Raw genomic sequence first — 22,663 nt, 5'->3', positions numbered from 1 at the left:
TTTCCTCTTTCTGTATGTACCCCATAGTTACTTTATTTTTGCAAAATAAAGTAACAGAATAGCAGATGACTAGTTGTATAGGTGATTCATGTGACTGCAGTCAAGAGATAGTAATCACATTATGAGGAATATGAATTACTTCATGCTTGTTGTTTCATTACTACAGAGATTTTAAATATGGGTATGAAAATGGGCAGATGGCTAGTTGCAGTTCATTGTAGTTAGTGGATTGAGTGGTGGAGACAGATGTAGAGTAGGTAACCTCCCTCGATGAGTCCCTTGGACTTCCTGGAGGTGTCATGTATTAATAATTCTAAAAAGGGATAAGAACCTTTTTTTTTTTTTTTGCTGGCCTGGTTGGTCGAGCAGTCCGCTCTCCAGACAAAAGGCTGCGGACCGTGGGCATGGATGTTTGTGATTGTCCATGGAAATACTAGTGGTGGTGGGCAATAGATGGCATTGATGTAGTTGCTGTTAGTTGTAGTTGGTGGATTTAGTGGCGGAGACAGACGTAGAGTAGGTATCCTCCCTCAATGAGTCTTTGGATTCCCTGGGGGTGTCACATAATAATAATATCACTCTTTGGAGATGACTTTTTTATTTTTGCCAGCCTGGTTGGCCAAGTGGTTAGTGTATCCGCTCTCCAGCCAAAAGGCTGTGAGTTCGAATCCCGCCGTGGGCATGAATGTTTGTGATTGTCTCTGAAAATACTAATTGTGGTGGTCAGCGGTAGATGACGTTGGTGTAGATGATGAAGGTAGTTGCAGTTTGTTATAGTTGGTGGATTGAGTGGTGGAGAGTGAGAGGTGCCCTCCCTCGATAAGTCTTTGGACTCCCTGGAGGGTGTCACACAATAATAATAAATAATAGAAGGATGAATTAGAGGAAAAATGAAGTTGAGCAGCTACCAGTATGAAAAAATTATATGAATAAATATGCATGCTTTAAGAAATACATTTACCACACAAATGACAAATAATTTATTTCTAACATTTTCCTTGATTTTTTTTTAAATCCTGGCAGTTGCACTTATATAATAAACATTTAAGAATTGGTCAACTTGGCCTCCCTCCATACTGTAAGATCTGAATTATAAGTCATCTTTTTCAATGGTGGGTCAACATATATTTTGTGAGAAACTAGTGATCTTCATAGCAATTCATTTAATATGTCGTTACTTCACAAGGATAACGAAAGGAAAAACAAATCTGCTTAATTTTTTACATCTTTTGCTGAAGTGAAAAAAGTTTTCCAAATCTTTTCTTCCAGGCTCTGTTCTTTCAGGTGCATCTTTGAATTGATGCAAAGATAAAAAGGGAGATTAATTTAGAAATGTGTGCTAACAACAGCTAATCCAATAACTACTATCTTAAATAAGTTGCAAGGCAATTATGAATCATTCTAAGAATTGGAATCAAGAAAATACAATAATAACAATACTTTCGTAGCACAATTAGAAGAACAATGGCATGTTGCACCCTTTGATTGGAAAGGCCTAATTTTGATTCTTGTCGTGACAGGGGAAATCTTTATATGGGGTTTTTTCCCAATTGAAGGTGAGTTAACTGATCTCGGGGATAGAAGGGTTTTTTTCTCCCAGAAACTTAGGTTTTTCATCCTGCATACAGGCAATTTGGCCTTCATGACACATGCAATTTACAGACAAAAAATACTAGTGGTGGGCAGTAGGTGGCATCAGTGTAGGAAGTGGTCGAGACAGTTGTAGAGTAGGTGCCCTCCCTCCCTCAATGTGTCTTGGGACTCCTTGCAAGTGACATGAAATAATAATATTATTAAACAACAAGCTTTGATTATGAATCAATACATTACTAAAAAAAAATAAATAAAAAATCTAAATACATCACTAAAAAAATGATTTTTTTAGAATGCATTGATTCATAATTAAAACTTGTTTATTTATATTTGTATGTTCATCCAAACCCAGATGAAGCCACCAGTTTACATGGCGAAACTAGTAGTATCAAATAATAATAATAATATTATTAAATAATAATATTTTAAAAAAACTGAGATAAATGGACAATACATAAACTAATTGGTTGTTTTGGATTTACAGCTGAAGCAACTAAGGCTATGAGACCCATATATATATACTGTGTATGGGTGTTGTTCTTGCTGGTTTGCCTGTTTTGTGGAATGAATAACCTGACCTTACTGGAAGAAAAAACCCTGCCACTTCTATATGAGACTGGCTAATTTGCCTTCAGCTGAAAAGTCCTGATAAAGGTTCTTCACATCCTAGATAGGATTCAAACCAAAATCTCTCTAAACAAAGGCATTGTTGAGGTTAACAAATCAGCCTGCAGCTATTAAATCAACAGCTTACTTTAAAAAAAAAAAAAACTTACTGCTGTTGGAAGCTCTTGCTTGGGATAAGTCCTGCTAGTGTTTGCTCATCTTCTCCTTCCCTAAATGCTTGCCACCAATTTGGATCCTCTTGACTGATAACATGAAGTATGTCTCCTTTCTGGAAAGATATCCCCAGTTCACGACAAGGGATGTAAATATCATCATCTGGATCGTAGTCAAAATGAGTTTTAACATGCATCTGAAAAATATTTACACAGGTAAATTTGACTAGTTATCACTTCAATAAATGCACATAATAGAATTACATAAATCTATTTCATAAATTACACTAATATAATCTAGTTTTTGTGTAATACTGAAGACTTTTTATATCTATCATCTGCTAATGTTGTACTCTCTGCACAAATTCAATCAGAAATAATTGGGATGTTCTGTCAACTCAAAGCATTAAAATAATCAATTATCAGTACAGGCTGCTCAATGTCCAATTTAAAGTTCATTTATACTGTGCATAATTAGAATCTGATGAAAACAGTTATAGTCAAAAGATAGCAATGCAATCTAGAGCAACAGAAATGAAAGATATTATATGACAGTTAAAATTATTATTATTACAACTAGTCTTATAGAGGTAAAGATATACAGGTAACAGACTGATTTGGAGGAAAATTGTAGATAGGAAGTTAGTAATGGTGTAAATTTTTCACATAGTACTATCATATCCTGTACACCCCTTGAGGGTATATATCAGGAATTTGATGATGACGACTTACTGTAGAAATCCAACATCTATTCATGATCTCTATACTCGTGCTCTGGCAATGCATTTCAGTCATCACCCTCCAATGCAAAGATCCTACTTCCTTACTCTCCACATCCTCATACCTAGAGATAGCCACTTGTCTTTGTTGCCACCTCTCCTACCTTATTTGGAATATCCCTGCAATATTCATCTATATATGAGACTCTGCATTTTCTTTTAATCATACCATCTCTTTCTTCCTGTTTAAGTGGCCAAATTCTCAAATTATATTCTCAGGCTCTCTGCCTAAAATCATGTTGGATGCACGGCTGAAGATATCTAGCTTTTATTATTATTATTACATAACACCTCCAGGGAGTCCAAAGACTCATCGAGGGAGGGCACCTACTCTACAACTCTCCGTCTCCACTACTCCACCAGCTGCAATTACCTTAGTCATCTACACCAATGCCATCTACCATCGACCACAACTACTAGTATTTTCACAGACAATCACAAACATCCATGCCCAAGGCAGAATTCGAACCCGCAGCCTTTATGAAAGAGAGATAAGAAAACAAGAACAATGCAAATGGACAGTAATCAATGAGTACAGATGCATAGTCCTCCTTTGGAATGACGATTGTTCTTGACTGGCAAAGGTATGATGGTATGCATATTTTGGTAAACAGAAGCAGATCAATCAAATCTTCAAGATAGGTAGAGAGGTCCTGCCAAAGCTCCATAGCAGTATATCTGTCTGGTCCTGCAGTTGATGATGTGGCTGGATGTACAGACGGTTTCATTAAAAGAGGATGGGCAGAAAAGTTCTGTTTCTGGAACAGACCTTGATATAGAAGGAAGGACTAAATCAGGTAGGTAGGTAGATAGGTATAGTGGTGGTGAAGTGGAGTCATCCCTCCAAAAGCACCAATATAATACCTCCATCTCATATCGAGATGGAGGTATTATATTGAGTACTGTTCTAGCACAAAGATGCTTTCTCTTTTTCCACTTGGATCAAACAGATGATTCAGGATGATTCCACTAAGGTGTGTGTGTGCTGAAAAGTTGATAATCACAATCGAGGAATCACAGACCACATAATTTACACATTATTCTACATGTCCCCCCATGAAGTTTTATACACTTGTTACAATGCTGCTGCATCATTTGCAATCCTCTGGGAAAGAAAAATCTTTCCTTGTAGCATAAACCAGTCCTCATCTGCAGATATGACTTCATCATCTGTGGTAAAAATGCTGCAGGAAACTGAGCAGGTGCATTGTCATGCAAAAGCAACACACCTCTGCTCAGTTTCCTGCAGCATTTTTTCCTTCAGTACCTCCTTCAATTCCTTCAGAGCTGTTGAATAAACTGCTGCTGTAACTCTTTTTTGAGGTAATTGGTAAGGATTAAACCATCCATATCACAAAAGACAATCAAAGCAGTGGCGCACCCAGGGGGGGGGGGGGGCAATGGGGCCCGGGCACTCCCCAAAGAAAAGGAAAAAACACTAGAAAAATTTCCAAAAATCTTTTCCTAATTAAAATTCATTTTTTTTTTTTTTTATTTATTTATGTTGTGTGCTACTTATGAATTAACGATCACTGCAGATGCTCAGTTATAGGTCGTATGCGATGTGTAGTGTGTATTCGCAAAACGTCTACTCAACTCACCCCCCCTGAGCGCTCGGCCCCCTCCAAGATTAAATCCTGAGTGCGCCACTGATGTCAACCTTCCCTGCTGACTTTTGGGTTCGGAACTTCTTTGGCCATGGAGAACCTTTGTATCTCCACTCCACTGACTGTTGTTTGGTCTCTGGGCCATAGTGATGAAGCCATATTTCATCAACAATAATAATATGAGCCAAAAAATTTGCACCAGGTTTCTCAAAATGACCCAAAATCCCTTGAGATGACAGCACACGTTCTCTCTTTTGGTCGGCATTCAAACATTTGGAGATACATTTCACCGAGAGTTTCTACATGTTCAGATTTTGGTGGATAATGACCCCAACTCATTCCCTGGATATATGCGAGTCCTTGAAATGTTTTTGGCTGGTATTTGTCTTCATTAATGATCGTGGCATGCACTGCATCGATGTTTTCAGGTGTGATCGCTGTGGAAGGGCTTCCTGACCTCGGAGCATCTGTTGTCCCAGGATGTCCAGTTTTAAGCTTGGCCACCCGTCTAGCATTTATTGGTTATGCTGGGGCACAGTCCCCCTAAAGTTTAACACAGAGTTTGTGAGTCTCAGTTGCAAACTTTTCTTGCAGCATAACAAATTTGACAGCCCTCATCTCTGTGTTCAAAATTCTTCAAAACCTCGAAATTATTACAATTTGATAAAACGGGGGAGTAAAGAGTTTTAAGATATAATTTTTCTTGCGGTTATATCACTTGCTTTAATATCATTTTTGTCCTAGTTTTCATCAGAACTCTACCACTTCTTGACTTAGACTAACCAACTCCTCATTATAGAAATGTAATCTGAAGAACAGTCAAAAAGATATGCCGCTATTAAAAAGCATAACATTCTGCATGCATATGAAATATATGAATGCATTTAAATCAGCCACTCTTTCACATATACAGAACACATATTTCTATTTGAAATTGAAAATATTCAGTCACTAAACAACTTCTTTTATTCCAGCTATCCATAACGAAGAGGGGGTAATTACATTGACCTATCAAATTCCTCTCGAATGATATGGATTATTGCCTAGGTCTGCCACCGAAGATGACAAGGCATTAACTAATTTAATCAAACTATCCATTTATTTGTTCTACGTGACCAAGCTTAGGAACAAAAACTCTCCTAAATATGACTTCAGATTAGAAAACTAAAAAAAAAAAAAAAAATATGCTGAAAGAATAAACTTTCAAACTCTTCCAAACAATAATGCATTCTCAGCAATATATCCAATATAGCATTTATTTTATTGTATTTAGCACTAACTCCCTATATCTGCCTTTATCCCTTGATTCCTCCTCTTCTCAGGCCTCACCTAGCAAGATGAAATTTAAAATTAGTTAACAAAATGTGCCAGATCAGATGGTATTATTCCTCATGTGGAACATCTCCATCAGGCCTATCCTCTTCTGTAATGAATCCTTATGATTCATATTCCCTCATTATGGAAATCTGGCATTTGTAGCATAACTGAAAGAATGATAGGATATTGTGCCCTTCAACTAGAAACTGTGAGAGTTCAATCCTCATCATGATGAGACGAATCTTTATATTTGCTTTTTTAAATGAAGATGAATTAGATTAGAAAACTCCAGGAAACTCTGATTTTCATCCTACATACAGATAAATTGTATGTGGAAAATTCGAGAACACAAGCAATTTACAGACAAAAATACTATTATTGGGTGGTACATAGCATAGTACACAGATGGAGGTAGTGACATTGTGTATAGATGGAGAATTGAGTAATAGACAGTATGTTGCATGGAGAAGAGTGCCCTCTTGCAATGAGCCTTAGAGGTGTTGTGTAATAATAAATAAGGCAGTACCTTCAAATAAAAAAAATATAAAAAATTCTCGCTATATACATCCAGCCAATTATTACCAAACTCTTCAAAATTATAATTTCTGTTACTCTTTCACCTAATGCAGGTGGTGTTACTATAATATGATATGATATCTTGATAATTAACACTTTCTGTGGATCTTGGCATGGATGAATGGAAGAAATAAAACAAATTTTCTTTTTGGAAATATCACAGAGGCAGCTACACTAGTTAACACAAATGTAACAAACATTTTTCTTTTCAATTATTGTGTATAGTACAATTGTCAATGCTATTTATTATACCTTTTATATTAAGTATATGGAGCCTCCATAGCTCAGTCATAAATACTTATGGAATGGAAAGGAAGGCAACAAGACACCACTTTGCTTCATAATCATCTCCTAGTTTAGTAGCATATTGCTACCCTACCAACCATAAGGTTAAAGGGAAAATACAAAACATTAGGTATATATATTAGGTATTTATTATACCTAACTTGCATAAACTTGAAGCCTCCAGTCCAACAAGAGCACTTGAAATCTGTAGTCAATCAGCAAATTCACTGTAGTTAGAAGTATTCTTTTCAAAAAAATGAATTCAGCATATGTTTTACAACTTTTATATAGAAATATAATTCTTAATACCACTCATAAAAGAATACCTCTAAAGAAAAATCTCATTCACAAAAGCTTAAAGCTTAGTTGTACTTACCACACTATCTCTTGCTGGGGACTTTGGAGGATCATAACGATTGGGTATGATAAGAAATGTTAAAGTACCAGTCATATTTGCCTAGAAAGAAAACAATAACACTTTAATTCCTTCAGACATCCAGTAAGGATTTTGTTTAAATATTAATGAACTATTAAATAAATGTTTTGTTGAATGAGTTTAGTTAATGCAAATATGGCTAGTAGACATATCTGCATCATCTATCCCTCACAACATGCTATCCCCTCCCACAACTCATCTTATTTCCTACCCCACACTATGAAGTTTTCACAGCATTATAGTCAAGCCACTTATTCACACACTTTCAGTTATACTAATCATTTACATCATATCCAGCAATTTTAATAAAAAATAAAATAAAAATCTGTATTTATTAAGCAAAAAGTAAAAAAAAAAAAAATAATAATAACTGTACTTTTTCTCTAAACTATCGCTTGATATTTCAAGGAGATGAAGAAATTTTGGGAAGAGACCAGAAAAGAATAAGATCATGTTAGGTCTGTGGAATGTTGGATATGAAAACAAATTGAGGAAATACTATCTGACGAATCTGGTGGAGAGAATAAGGAGTGACATGACAGACAAATCAATGAAAATTTTTATCAGATTAATGCATAAGATATTTTTTTCACAGCCTGAAAGAGACAGGGGTGGAACATGACTGTCCCTGTAAGTTGTATAAGGAGGGAAGGCATGAGGGTAAGAGTAGGCAACTAGAATGCATGCCTGAGAAAATGGTGAATACAAAAGCAGTGAACAAATTTAAGGCATGATTAATCAACATTGTGTTTAATAGCAATTAGATAGTTATCTATCATGAGAGGTCCTCAGGCCTTATTTGTTCTCAAGTTCTCTAATAGCTGCTTCTAAATCTTGGCTCTATGTTATCAATGGCACATTCAATTGATCGGATATATTAGTGTGTTCAACAGGTCCAAATTCTCTACCCATCTTTCTAATACCATTTCATCCCTTTTCAAGATTATGCCCTCCTTGTCTCTACATAATGTTGTTCTACGTTGGAAGTCCTTCTAGCTCCTATTTAACCTTTGACAGAAGGTCCTACTTTTATTTATACTTTGGAAATGTTCTAACTCCTTAAGTTCATCCTCATATCTTCTTTCTCTTTTTATGCACTTTTTTTTTTCTTTCTTTCTGGCCATACAATATTTCTCTACAGCTTTACAAGTGTGGTTCCTTTGCTGCAATTCATCTATATGCTTCATTTTTTGCTGCAGTCACATATTTACATTCTACCTTGACCAATGGTTATATTCAACTATCTACTTTTGTACTACTGCTGTTGTTGTTGCTGTACTACTGCTGTGGTTACTGGTATTGCAATGATCAGGCATTGCAATACCAGTAACCATATTTCTTGAAAAACAAAGTTAATCATATCATTGGACTCTGGATACATACAGGCTAACCACTGGAAGATATAGCTTACATAATCTTTGCCTATCATGGCATTTAGATCACCTATAATAATTTTAATATCCTTCCTTGGACATTCCTTGTAGATCTTATCTACATTATCACCATAAGAGTTCTTTTTCAGCATCAATCTCTTCAAGTTGGAGTGCATAGATAAAACTAGTTATATAAATTTAAAAAAATGTCCTTTAATCACGCATTGTAGGCAATTTTGCTTCGAAATCCACGATAAGGTGTTTTTAATGAAGCCTATTCCAAAGATGTGATCTTTCTTCTGGCAACTATAAAATATGTGATTCTTCTTTTCTCTCATCATCTCTCCTGTCCATCTCATTTCTTGTATAGCAGTAATATATAGCTTGTATTTATCCAGCAGCATTCTTAAGGCTCCAAGTTGGCAAAGAGAAAGTAAATTCCATGATCCAATTTTTAAATCCTTAAAGCATTTGCTGTTTTGTCATCATTTAGTCCGTCAGGCAGTCATTGTTTCCTCACATTTAGTGACAAGGTGTTTTTTTTTTCCCCAAGGTTAAGTTGTCAGCTTCACACCCAACCCCCAGAAATCCAGAGGACAAGGTTTTTTTTTTTTTTTTTTTTTTTTTTTGTCAAGGTTGTCTCCATTAGCTGAATGGTCAGAATTTGAAAGTGTTAGGAACTCACTTTTTTTTTACCCATAAAATGCATAATTTAGCTGAAAAAACATTTCCCAGGAGCCATGATGAAGACATGCATCAGACTTAGTATGAATAAATAGCATTTCCTATGCAATTCACCAAATCACATTTTAACAGTAAAGACCAAGATAAGTTTATCCTAAACTTGCTGGAAAAAATAATATGCGACATAGCTATGAGGGCTAATAAGGACTATCTCTACAATAACATAGGTCTGTCAATAGTTCAAATTTGGAGAGTGTATCCTATTTGAGTTCCAATTTGTTTCTTGGCAAGTACAGGGGGGAAAAAAAGACATTCGCCCCCAATCTCAAAAATCGATTGTACATAAACAATATACAAAACATAAGATAGCTAGACAATGCATTCCAAGATAGAATTGTCCTGATACTAAACAAAAGATCTTTCCATTCAAAAGCATTCCAGTAAGTAATAGGAATCTTACTATTGACATATCATAAGCAAGAAAACATGCAACTTTAATACAAAACAAAAACAAACAAAAAAAAACTGAAATGGAGATAGATGGCTTGAGCTCACCTTTTGAGATGACAAAACTTAATGCTTTCATCTCCTAAACAAAAGGTAATGCTGCAAGCCTAGAATAGATATGCAGTGAATTAACCTTTGTGTGCAAAGCTAAAGATCAGATTTTACTTATGAAATAATGGATACACTTTCACATTAGATATTATGAAAGAAAGTAATTCGCTAATTTTTTTTAAAACTTCAGATCAACATACACAAAACTGCCACTTTCTTTAACATGTAGTTAATTTCGTAGTTTAAAAGCATGAGCCTTAACAGACTTGTACCTTTCAGAAATGCTTGCCTTGTTCAGTTATCTAGCTTTAGTTCTGGAAAAATGTTGTACATTAAAATATTTAAAATTATGAACCTTATGCAGCTCAATGTGGTTGACCCTATAACTACTTATTAATGATTGCAGTTTCAAAACCTGGAATCACTACCAAAAATCACCAATTTTCTAATCTGCTGCTCTTTGTACTTTTTTTTTAAATGGTGATTTAACCTCCAAACAGAAAGTAATGAATTTATCTAAAACTATACCAACTAAGAGAATTTGACTGGCCTTTTTTCATGGCCAGTCAAATTCTGGCCAAGTAGTTATATAGTTAGCATATCCGCTCTCCAATCGAGTGGCTGCAGGCTCGAATCCTGCTGTGGACATGGATGTTTGTGATTATCTTTAGGATGGTGATGAATTTCATTCCCCAGTAAGACTACCACCCTGCTAATTAGAGTCCTGCAGTAGCTTGAAAAAAGTTCCATGTTTGGTCTCTAGAGAAGGGTTTTTGGACTAGGTAAAATATATATAAATTACAAAAAATAGAAAAATAAATATTTAGTCTACGCACAAGATTAATGCACTAGAGGTTTAATAAAAACCTTACAAGCAGGAGCTGTATTACAAAAAAAATAATAAATAAAGGAACATATTGTTAGAGCAGAACTTGCTTACTGGAAGCCTGAAGTGGTATGAAAAAGATCATTTGGTCAAGTCTATTTAATGCTTTTAATAAGAAAGTGGAAAGAGAGAGAAATGGGTGGGAAGAGATTTTTAGATGAATGATGAAGTTCATCTGTTCAACCTAAATATTTGTATTAACATAAATCACTTATTAAAAAAGCTTTAAATTTAATAATTTATAACAAGCTCTACAACAAACTACATCTGTAACTGTTTGACTTAATTCTGTTTCATATCATCATTCTGTTTAATTCTGTTTCAATCATCATATGAAATGTTAAAAAAATAAAGATTTTTAATTTAATCAACCATTGGTACCATATCTTTGATGAAATCTTTAATAAGAAATGTAAGTTTATAAAACTATTTTTAATACTGAAATATTTTTCTTCAGAAAATTCTTAAGTTGAATTTATTACAGTAGGTCCTTTTTGTTTACATGATATATACATTCCTGACTTTTTTCATAAGCAAAAATTGTGTAAACATAACAGGATTTTCCCATCAAGTGCATGCAAATAGGAAAGGGGGGGGGCATTCCACTACTTTAGAAAAGCTATAAATAATGCTAACCAAACTTTCTTGGGTTATTTTATTAAAATGCACTTATAATCAATGTAAATTAATAATTATGGATTGCAGGAAGCAATGAAATAGAGGAAATTTTTCAAAATCTGGAGAACTACAAGGAAAGAATCACCATCTTCAATTTCAATGAATGATGAAACGAGAGAGAGAGAGAGAGAGAGAGAGTGAGAGAGAGTCATGATCATCTGAATGTGACTGATGGCTGGAGATTTCTCATCTTTTGAAGCAAGCTACACAGAAGCAGATGATTTCATGAAGGAGTGCAGAGTTGTTTGTTACTCTCAAGGAGGATTTCTTGAAAGAGCAGCACATTCCAATATCTTCCTCCTAACCAAGAGGGTTCCTGTCTATGTTAGGATCATCTTCAAAAATATGAGATATGATTTGAGAAGTTAAAAGCCAGTCAGCAAACACCACCTAGCAGCCTAATGGTTGTTCCTGACTGGTGGAAACTACTGCTTTTTCCATGATCTTCAACTCAGCTCTTCATTTCTGATTTCTAATCTATTATCTGATATTGTAAGAAATTTTCAACCAGTTTCATCTCAGACAGTTCTTGAGGTCATTCTTTATAGTTGGGCCCAAAAGTGTTGTCAACATTGACAGCACAGTTTCTTTCACACACACACCTTTCATTCTATTTCATCCCATGCAATCTTTATTAATGAAAAAGAGCTTTTAATGGTGAATGTCTTCTAAATTTTTTTGCAAAACAAAGTAAAATATTCATCTGACCATTTCAGCATTATAGAAATAGAACACACATAATACTACTTTAATTCTAATTACTTCTTGGTCCAATGGATACCAGAGTGAAATCATAACAGATGGCATAAAAGCAACTTTGATGGTGTAACTCAAATATTTGATCAACTGCAGATGACTGAGCATTATCTAGGACACAGAGAATTATGAAAGAAAATCCTTCCAATGCATGCAATAAAGACTTCATTTCTGCATGCAACTCTTTAACCACCCAAGCAGCCACACAGATAAAATATATCAAAAATATACACTTCGTATTCATGTTTCTATAACATACAAAGGTTACACTGACTTCAATAGACACTTCACATCCACGTAATTATGAACATATATACATGTCATGGTCAGTACAGTAGTAAAGTTTCTACTTGTCATCCATCCTTTCATATTGCCATGCCAGTAGAATGGCAAGAAACTTTTGTTGTAGCCCTTCAGTACTTGTGGAAGATCAGTAAAGGCTTCAATTTACAACTGCCATCTGCAATGCACCCAAAAACAGAGTTAGGCTATCTTTAGCATGTTTGAAACATGCCACAATTATTTCTTCTGGTGCAATGGGGTGCAGTTTGGCATTTATTTCCAAAAGAGACCAGTAAACAAACTGAAAATTTGTTTGGCTATGAAGCCACCTTCTTTGATGACCATTTAATTCTTCTGAACCTGCAGTCTCTCTTGAAGCTTCATATTCTTGAAGCCATATCAAACTCTTAGCTTTTCAAACCATCCAGAACTAGCAGTAAATTCTTTTAATTTGCTTTCTTTTGTTCTTGAATGTGTGAGTTTGATGTTATTGGATGTGTGAGTGAAATTAAAAACACTTAACTGTGTACCTGATTTGATGCTTTGATTTTTTTTCTCCATAATTTTTTCTAATGGTGCATAACGGACTAAGGGACCATTATTAATTTATTAAATGTACTTAACAATTTAATTAAACACTGATGTCCAAAAATCTTACAATGCTGCAGTTAACACAGCATATAATGTTTTTTTTTTAGCACACTAATAATATTAATTCACAATTAAAAAGGTGACAATTATAGGCCTCTTAATTTTTATAAGATACTATTTAAAATGAAGTCACAATAAATATTGAACACTTCAAGTGACAAAGAGGCTGAAGATCAGGAAGACAATACAGGCAATATGTGGAGAATCTGTTATTGGGTCTGAGCTCAGCTGCTCACTCAGTTATTTACCAGGCTTCTTTTTTAACGTTCGCCTAACATTAAGTTGAACACACAAAGGCCAAATACTGGATTGCACAAATTTGAATCGACAAACAAAACTGGTATGAACAGAGCCAAGTAAAATGAGGAAATAATTTTTATAATTCTTTGCTATATATTGGCATACCATAACAATTGGTTCATTATAATCAATACTTTCCATTAATTTCTTACCTTATGAAAACATTATAAACAAAGTTCATTTTCTGTTCACACATCAAGTGTGGAAAGTACTCAATTTTTATAAGAGGAAAAAGATCCAAGTCGTTGGGGGGGGGGTAGAGGGATAACCTGTTCACAACGACGTAGGATTTTCTTCAATGGCATGCAGTGGCAAATTAGCTCAAAGAGCATAGGAAGAGTAATTATGGGAGGACTTCAGCAATGGGAATGGAATAGGAAAGGACATGGGAGAAGAAATGGGATTTATACAACAGGCAGATAATTACCTACGACATCATGTGATGGAGGGAACCTAGGGTTTGACAATAATAGGATAAGAAGATTTCTTCATAACCTTAGCCTCTAACAAACAGTAATCACACATTTGTGATCACTGTTTGTTAAATGTTTGTGATCCTTCCAGCAAGGAGTGATCACACAAACTTGTTAGGTAGCTTAAAACAGTGAGATGGCATAAGAAATGTTAGCAGTACATGGAAACTGGTCAAGAGATGCTTGAAGAAGCATATGAGACAGCATACCTATGATCAGGATAAATCAAAGAAGTTTAATGGATGAATAGCTAATAAGTAGAAGCAACAAAAAATAAAATGTTGGATAAATTAAAGAAGCCAAGAAATTATATTTTTGGTTTCATCCTTTATCCAAGCGCAAGCAAACAAAGTTTGCACATGAAGTAACTTCATGACAGGGGCAACTCGTATATCATCATCATCATCATCAAATTCCTGCCATGTACCCTCAAGGGGTGTACAGGATATGACAGTACTACATGAAAAATTTACATCATTACTAACTTCCTATCTACAATTTTCCTCCAAATCAGTCTGTTACTTGTCAAGACTCCAACATTATCAGATCTTATATTTATATCGTCTAAGGCACTTTGTACCGTATCAATCCACCTATATCTTGGTCTTCCTCTGGGTCGTTTTCCTGCCAACCTGTGCAGAGAACACTTGTTTTGCTAATCTTTCCTCTCCCATTCTATTTAAGTGACCATACCACCTGAGATTAGCTCTGCTAATGCATTCCTGGATGCTGACAATGTCAAGTTCTTTTCTAATATCCTCATTTTTAATATGATATTGCCATTGATGCCATCTGTTCACGCCTCTAATCTTTCTCAGGACTCTCATATCTGCGGTCTCTAGTCTTTGGTCAAGTGTTTTACTTCTGACCCAGCACTCAGATCCATAAGTTAAAACTGGTTTGAACACTGTCTTGTATACAGCTAATTTAGTGTTCCGACTAATTTCTCTCTTATTCCATATGAATTTATTCAATTGACTTCCCACCATACCAGCTTTGCTGATTCTGTTGTCTATTTCTATATTTAATTTACCATCTTCGGTAAAAATGGTGCCTAAGTAGCTGAAATGTTTCACTTGTTCCACAGGTTCTCCATTCACAACACAGTTGACATTTTCAATGATTCTACCTATTTTCATTGTCTTTGTCTTTTTATTACTGACCTTCATACCATGTCTATTACAACAGCTATTCAATTTAGTCAGAGAATCTTGCAGACTTGTAGCGGATTTATTTAGAAGTATAACATTATCCGCATAAAGCAAAGAGCTGACATTAACATCTCCAATTTTGATATCAGGTTTAATACCACTTTCCTTCATAATGTGATCCATATAGATAATGAATAACAGAGGGGATAATGTACATCCTTGTCTCACACCAGATTTAACATTAAACCATCTTCCTGTACTTCCTTCAATTCTAACTGCTGACTTACAACTCAAATAAAGACAAAGTATTGCTTGATATAATGCCCCATTGACACCATATAACTGCAGCGTATTGAATAGCTTCTCTCTTGGCACCTTGTCATATGCCTTTTCCAAATCGACAAAACTTAAATACAGATCTTTGTTATATTCCCATGCTTTCTCAATTATTTGTCGTAAAGTGAAGATCTGATCCTGACAGCCTCTATTTGGCCTGAATCCAGCTTGTTCTTCACCAAGCTTTTCTTCCACAATTCTTCTCAACCGTTTCTCAAGTATACTTGCATAGATCTTGCCAGGAACACTCAGTAGGGAAATACCTCTGTAATTCTCACATTCAGTTTTATTTCCCTTTTTATATATGGGTACTATGAGAGCTCTACTCCAATCATTGGGAATTCGTCCCTCAGTCCAGGCTTTCTGAACTATGCAGTGCAGCCACTGTAAGACTTTTATACCACCATACTTCAGCATCTCTGGTCGAATATCATCTACTCCTGCTGCCTTTCCGCATTTCAAATCTTTGATGGCTTTTTCTACTTCAAGTATGGATATGTATTCCTGACTGCATGCCTGGTCAGTGTTTTTTTTTTTATCACTGTGCTGTCATCACTGCTTGTTTCATTTAGCAGTTTTTCAAAGTAATTACTCCATACTTCAAGGATATCTTTTTCTCCTGTTTTCATGTCACCTTTATCATCTCTAACTCCTTTTACAGCACTCTTTCCTCGATTCCTAAGCTTCTTCAATAACCTACAGAATATTTTGCCACCTTCTTGATATTTATTTTCTATATTCTTGCCAAAGTCCTCCCATGACTTTTGTTTAGCTAGTTTTACACACCGTTTAGCTGTCTTACATTTGTCTCTGTATTCTGTAAGAGTAAAAGCTGACTTATTTGCCAGGAACTTTTGATATGCTTTCTTCTTTTCCTTCACTGCTTCTTTAACTTCCTGTGTCCATCAGGGAGTTCTGATTTTTTTATCCTTGCACACAACCTCACCATATGCCTCTCTGGCAGAATCAATCAATGTTTTCTTCAGAGTTTGCCACTGAATCTCCAAGGTTTGATTCCTGTTCTCAAACTCTTTCATTTTCTTTTCAATAATCTTTCTGTATTTTAATCTACAGTTCACATCTGAGAGCTGCTCAACTTTGATTCGCTTTAAAACTTTCTTACATGTTATTCTTTTCAATATGAAATTCAATTTTATCCTGCTCAAGACTAAATAGTGATCGCTTCCGATTTCAAATCCTCTGTACACTCTGGTGTCCTGCACCAGGGAGAAAACATCACTATCAACAATAACATAGTCAATGAGACTTTTCTTATTCCTAGCCTCTTCTCTCCATGTGAATTTGTGCACATTTTTATGTTGGAACATGGTGTTAGTAATAACCAGTCCATGTCCTGAGCAGAAATCCAACAGATATTTGCCATTATTATTAGCTTTGCTCTTTTCTCCAAATTTTCCCAAAATATTTTTGTATGTCTCACAATCATTTCCTACTCTGCTATTTAGATCCCCAACAAGGACCACCGTTTCCTTTTTCATTGTGTCAGTTGCTTTTTCTAAAGCATCAAAAAATTCCTCCACTTCTACCTTAATAGAACCTTCTGTAGGACCATAGGCACAAATAAGTCTCATTGTCCAGTTCCCCATTCTCATATTTGCCCACATTACTCTACTTGAGACTGACTGCCATTCAAGAAGATTAGCCTCATATTTTGTGTTGAATACTATGGCTACTCCTTCTTTTCCTTGATTGTCATTGCCTGAATATAACATTTTGTATTTATTGCTCAGAAAGATCTCACCAGTTTTGGTCTTTTTTGTTTCAGTCACCCCTATTATGTCGATCTGGTACTTATCTAATTCCTCAGCTAGCTCCATTTCTTTGCCATTCAGGCTTCTTACGTTGATATTACTGATCTTTAACTCTGGTGATGTTGAGTTGGGGTTTGTTTTCATATTTGTTCCAGTAGCTGACTTTTCGCTGTTCGCCCTGGTTCCCTGGCGAAAACAACGGGGGCCTTGTTTAACCGAGCGACGCCCCAGCCGGCATGAAATTTTGTCATGTTGTATCATCATTTTTTATTTTGGTTTAACCAATAAGAATACAATTTGGTCGGCTAAATCCTAAATTGCCAGCCCATCCTCGTTCGTTCAGTATCAAAGTAGATACCCAACAGGGTGCACCACGAGAAGGTGAGGATTGGACATTAGGTCAGAAGCCCTGGTCGGTTCTCCGCATTCCTTTAAAGGCTGTGTGGAGGTCGTATATATAGATGCTAATGACTTTATATTAATTGCCCTTAGTATCCCATAATGCAATGCACATATCCTTACAGACATGTATAATGCTATACATTATGAGAAGGGCCATTACCCAGACCAGTTTCAAACATTATTGAGGTCTCATCAGTGGGAGCCAGACCCAGAAATGATACCAATGCAAAAGTCATGATTCCATATACAAGTAGCCAAAAGATGTCTTATTATTTTAATAAGGTGTGACATCTTTTGGCTATATACACATATTTGGCAATACACATATCCTTACAGATGTGCATAAAGCCAAAACTGTAAGGATATGTGTATTGCATTATGAAATACTAAGCAATTGATGTGAGGTCATTAGCCTCTATATACAAGTTGCCCTGTCACGAAGTTACTTCATGCGCAAACCTTGTTTATTTGCACTTGGATAAAGGATGAAACCAAAAATATAATTTCTTGGCATCTTTAATTTATAATATAACCACAAAGAGAAACTTTCAACACAATGTTGGATAGCACATAAAAAGACAGGTGGTTTGCAAGCCCAACCAGTAACAAAATACAGGCAAGAAGAGTGACAAGTATGGTAAGAAAGACAAAATCAATTTACAAAAGGACTGTTTTGAATTACAGCAAAAGTGACTAGGAATGAGTGGTGTATTATAACTGTTAACTGTGTGCATTCTCTTGGTAGTTTGCCCATTTTGCAAGATAAAAAACTTTACTTTCCAGGAAGAAACCCTACTCCTATGTATGAAGTCTTATTCAATTGAAAAGCAATTATGATTAGAAATCCCAGAGTTATTCTTCCATGCAGCAGAATAACACTTTGGGATTTGAATGGAAATGTAACCTTAATGAATGCAGATGGTAAAAAGGTGACAGAAGCACAAGAAATAGTTTAATTATGGAATGATCAGTCTGCTAGAATGCATTATCAAGGTGTGAAAAATATAGCAAAAGTTTTGGGAAAAGAAGTCAGAATAAGTCAACTAAAGGTACTTAGAATGTTAAACACTCTCAGCATGAATACAGGGATGGGATATAAACCCCACATATTACAAGAAAGTGAAGGAACTGGCAGTGTCTGATCTGGCTGTTTTTAAGTCTCAGCAATGGAAGGGTTTTAAAAAAAAAAGAGAACAAAATAGTACCATTACACTAGCAAGGCACAGTTGGCAAACTGATCAGTATCTCCTGAGTGGCAGTTAAGGTACTAGAAAAGTTGGTTAAAGAACAGAGTTTAAGAATGGGTGGTTACAAATGTCACACTCTTTTGTGGGGGGGGGGTACAGTTTGTGAACTTACTCAATATATTAGAGTATCTTACTTTAGTAATTTGCTCACTTTCTATATTAAAGTAATAGCCGAGTCCAGTGACTACACCATGATGCAGTTGGCCCTTCCAAAAGACATTTGACAGGTTAGCGCATGAAACTTTATGTAATATACAGCAAAAGAATAGATATTAAGCTAAACTGGGGGTGTCAGAAGACAGTGTGACTGGTAGCAAGCAGTGGAAAGGTGACCAAGATGGTGTCAGCTAAAGAGCATTTCATGTGAAGTAGAATAAAAGGATTGTGGATTGCAAAAATTAGCTAATAAACAGAAGAAAAAAAAAAGGGGGGGGTAAAATAGAAACATAAGTTACCAAAGAGATTTAATACTATTGATTCAGCATAAATTTTTCAATACATGGCAAATGGAGAGAGAGAAGTTACTTACAGAAGTTGTGTACAGGTGTGATTAGCAAGGGATTTATGACTTTTGAAGCAAAAAAAAAAAGTAGTGGATGAGTGTTCTTCAGTGAATGAGTTTAAGTAGAGGTATGATAGGCATTGTGCAAAGAGTCTTGACTCATTACGGATACCTGTATTCTAATAAAAATCATACAGGATATGAATCCAATAAAAATTCATAATGTATGAAATTTTACATAAGTAGATATGTAAATAAGTCTTCCTTTCACTAGAAAAGAAACATTGGATAGGATAGTTCATGGTACTGGTAAACAAATGAAGGGATAGGAAAGAGATGGGCTTATATTAACTACAAAGCATTGAAGAGACAGGAATAGACAAAAGAGAGGGGAGCTAGACAGAAGAGAATATGTTGAATTATATGGAAGTGGGAGGAGTAAGAAGAAATACTTCCTTTTATTTTGTAGTGTCATCAAACATAGGAACAAATGGAAGAAAGAGATGAAGTCTATTCCCTGCGACTTCAAAATTAGATGAGAGATGGCACTATATTAAACAAGCAAAGACAAGCCTTTGGAAAGAGAGGGAAGGGAAGAAGATTACTGTTCTGCCATTTTGAAGATACTGAAACAGTGACATTATCAGTCTTCAAAATAGAAGAACAACTTTGAAAATGTGCTTCACCTCTTGTAATATTGCAAACATGCAAATGAATATGAAACTGAATTAAAAATTAACAAAATTAATAATTTGAAAATTCAAGTTTAAAATAAGTCTTCCTTTTGCTACTATACAGTGACGGGCCATTCGTTATTTAAAAAAGAGAGAGAGAGAGAGAAAAAAAACTGCAATGTTGAAGTAATGACTTTAAAATAACTACTCCATGTTAGAATTTAAGTAGTTATTACTACAACATGAATGGTAGTTGACTCCATAATTTTTTATATAATAAAATGATAAAACTGGCTTTCTGATAAGGTGAATTATTATGAGAATGTGTGAAATTTTTGGAAGAGTTTCGACTTTTAATGAGGTCTCATCAGTATCTTGGTATCTCTTCTGGATCTGACTTCCATTGATGAGACCTAAAAGGTCTAAATTGGTCTAGGTAGTAACCTTTCCCTTAATGCACAGCATTACATATGTTCAAAAGGATGTGTGCTTTGCATTATGGGATACAAATGGCAATTAATGTGAGGTCATTTAACCTCTATGCAAGTAGCCTAGTCATGAATGTACCTCACAGGCAAACTTTATTTGCTTACACTTGGATAAAGGTTAAAACAAGAATATAATTTCTTGTCAGTTTTTAATTTAACCTATATGTATATTAGTACTGAAGGTGAGATAAAGGTCAGATAATCTGGAAACCCTGTCTAGAGAGCAAGTATTAAATTCTTTCAGGCCACTACAGGTTGCCAATAAATAGTCTGCATCTCACACTGCACAATGAAATTCATCTACATTCAGTTCACTATATCATAAGACATGATAAAATACCTAAAGCCCCAACCAAAGCCTCCATCACAAGTTATTAGCAAGCTTATATGGATCAACTATCACCTTTAGACATTCAACTCAAAATCTTTATGAAATAGCAGGATTCAATCCCACAAATTGTGAGAGAGAGAGAGAATGAAGACTGTTCACTCAACCAACAAACCAGGCTGGCTGCACAGTGACCGTAGCATATCACTGTTGAGTGCCATGGTAGCTAATTCAGAACACTAAAGGGGTACTTTGTTACAAAAAAATTCCCATTAAAATAGCATTATTGCTATAGGATTTGGGTCTTTCTGGCAATTTGTTTTTGAGTAAGTTCATAATAGCATTTTCTGTATTTCCATTCTTTTGAAACTTTTTAATTTTCCACAGTAAGTCTTGTGACTTTGTGGAGATCCTGAATATAATAATAATAGAAAACATTAATTACACTCATTTATTGTAAAATAAGATTATCACTGAATAGTTTGTAATATGAGAGTCTGAAAACATACTTACCAGTATATCGCAGACATCATTTACAGATTTTCCTCTCATTTCTATACCATTCACTTCCAGTATTTCATCTCCTTCTCTTAACAGTCCTGAAATACAAATCTGTTTTAAGTAAGTAATTTTAAATAAGTTACAATTTGTAGGCTAGCATTAGCTGTTATTCAAAATGCCAAACTCAAGATAAATTAAACCAAAGAAGAAAGAGAAGAAACATTGGATTGGATAGTTCATGGTGCTGGTGAACAAATGGAGGGATAAGTAAGAGATGGGCTTATATTAGCTTCAAAGTATTGAAGAGACAGGAATAGACAAAAGAAGGGGAGGAGAGAATATGTTGAATAAGATGGAACTGGGAGGCTAAGAAGAAATAATACTTCCTTTTATTTTGTAGTGTCATCAAACATAGGGACAAATGGAAGAAAGAGATGAGGTCTATTCCCTGTGACTTCAAAATTAGATGAGAAAGGGCACTATATTAAACAAGCAGAGACAAGCCTTTGGAAAGAGCAGGAGGAAGATTACTGTTCTGCTGCTTTGAAGATACTGAAACAGTGGCATTATCAATCTTCAAAATAGGAGAATAACTTTGAACTTTTTTTCTTCTTTTAATCTAGTACCCTCTCCTCTCTTGTTACCAAGTTAGATGTAACCCAAGCCTCCCCCCCCCTCCCCATTTATCCAAAAGTCTGACAACACAAAGCAAAAGAATGTAGTGCTTGTTACCAACCTGTCCTCAAATTCTAACCTAACTTAACCTTAAGCCTCTTTTTCCTCTCCACTCCCATCTTTGCATATTCCTTTCCTATTCCTAATAGTCTTTCAAAATTCCTTGCTAGTTAATGTAAATACTTACTGCTTATTCAGTCTCTCCTTTCATAAGTAACATCTGAAGGATGAATATCAAGGTTCAGATGGAAAGACCTAGGGTCACATCTCTTCTAGAGACGAGGAACCTTTATAAGAGATTTTCATTTCAACTCGAGGTAATTTGAGATTTTCAAGTTGAAAATCTTAAAGTTAAATATTCCCATATAGCTAGTGAGTTAGATTGGAATTATAAGCAAAGTGCACTAAGGTTTATGAGTGCCAGCATATTATGTTCATTAATTGTGCATGTTCTCCACTTGGTTTGCCTATTTTATAGAAGAAAGTATTTTGGCACCCTCTATGTTAGACCAGTTGTTACCATCACAAATGAAGGTGACATTCTTTAAAAGGCTTTAGAAATGTGCCTCACCTC

General features: G+C 35.2%; 1 protein-coding gene across 2 annotated transcripts in view; it reads right to left on the bottom strand.

Moving 5' to 3' along the window:
- Positions 1-22,663, bottom strand: part of LOC150104654 (protein PALS1-like) — a 282,994-nt gene that overhangs the window by 66,106 nt on the left and 194,225 nt on the right. For both annotated transcript variants that reach the window (XM_090395246.1, XM_090395247.1), the window contains 3 exons: positions 21,427-21,512; positions 7,313-7,393; positions 2,370-2,569 (listed from right to left, as the gene is read on the bottom strand). In XM_090395246.1, the coding sequence (XP_090251372.1) occupies positions 2,370-2,569; positions 7,313-7,393; positions 21,427-21,512 (367 nt within the window). The remainder of the gene's footprint in view (positions 1-2,369; positions 2,570-7,312; positions 7,394-21,426; positions 21,513-22,663) is intronic.

Source organism: Typopeltis vanoorti, chromosome 7 (assembly GCF_054136105.1).
Source record: "Typopeltis vanoorti isolate ZY-2024b chromosome 7, IOZ_Tvanoo_1.0, whole genome shotgun sequence".
Taxonomy (NCBI): domain Eukaryota; kingdom Metazoa; phylum Arthropoda; class Arachnida; order Uropygi; family Thelyphonidae; genus Typopeltis; species Typopeltis vanoorti.
Note: the sequence above shows the minus strand (reverse complement) of the source record. Positions and strands in the feature narration are given on the sequence as shown.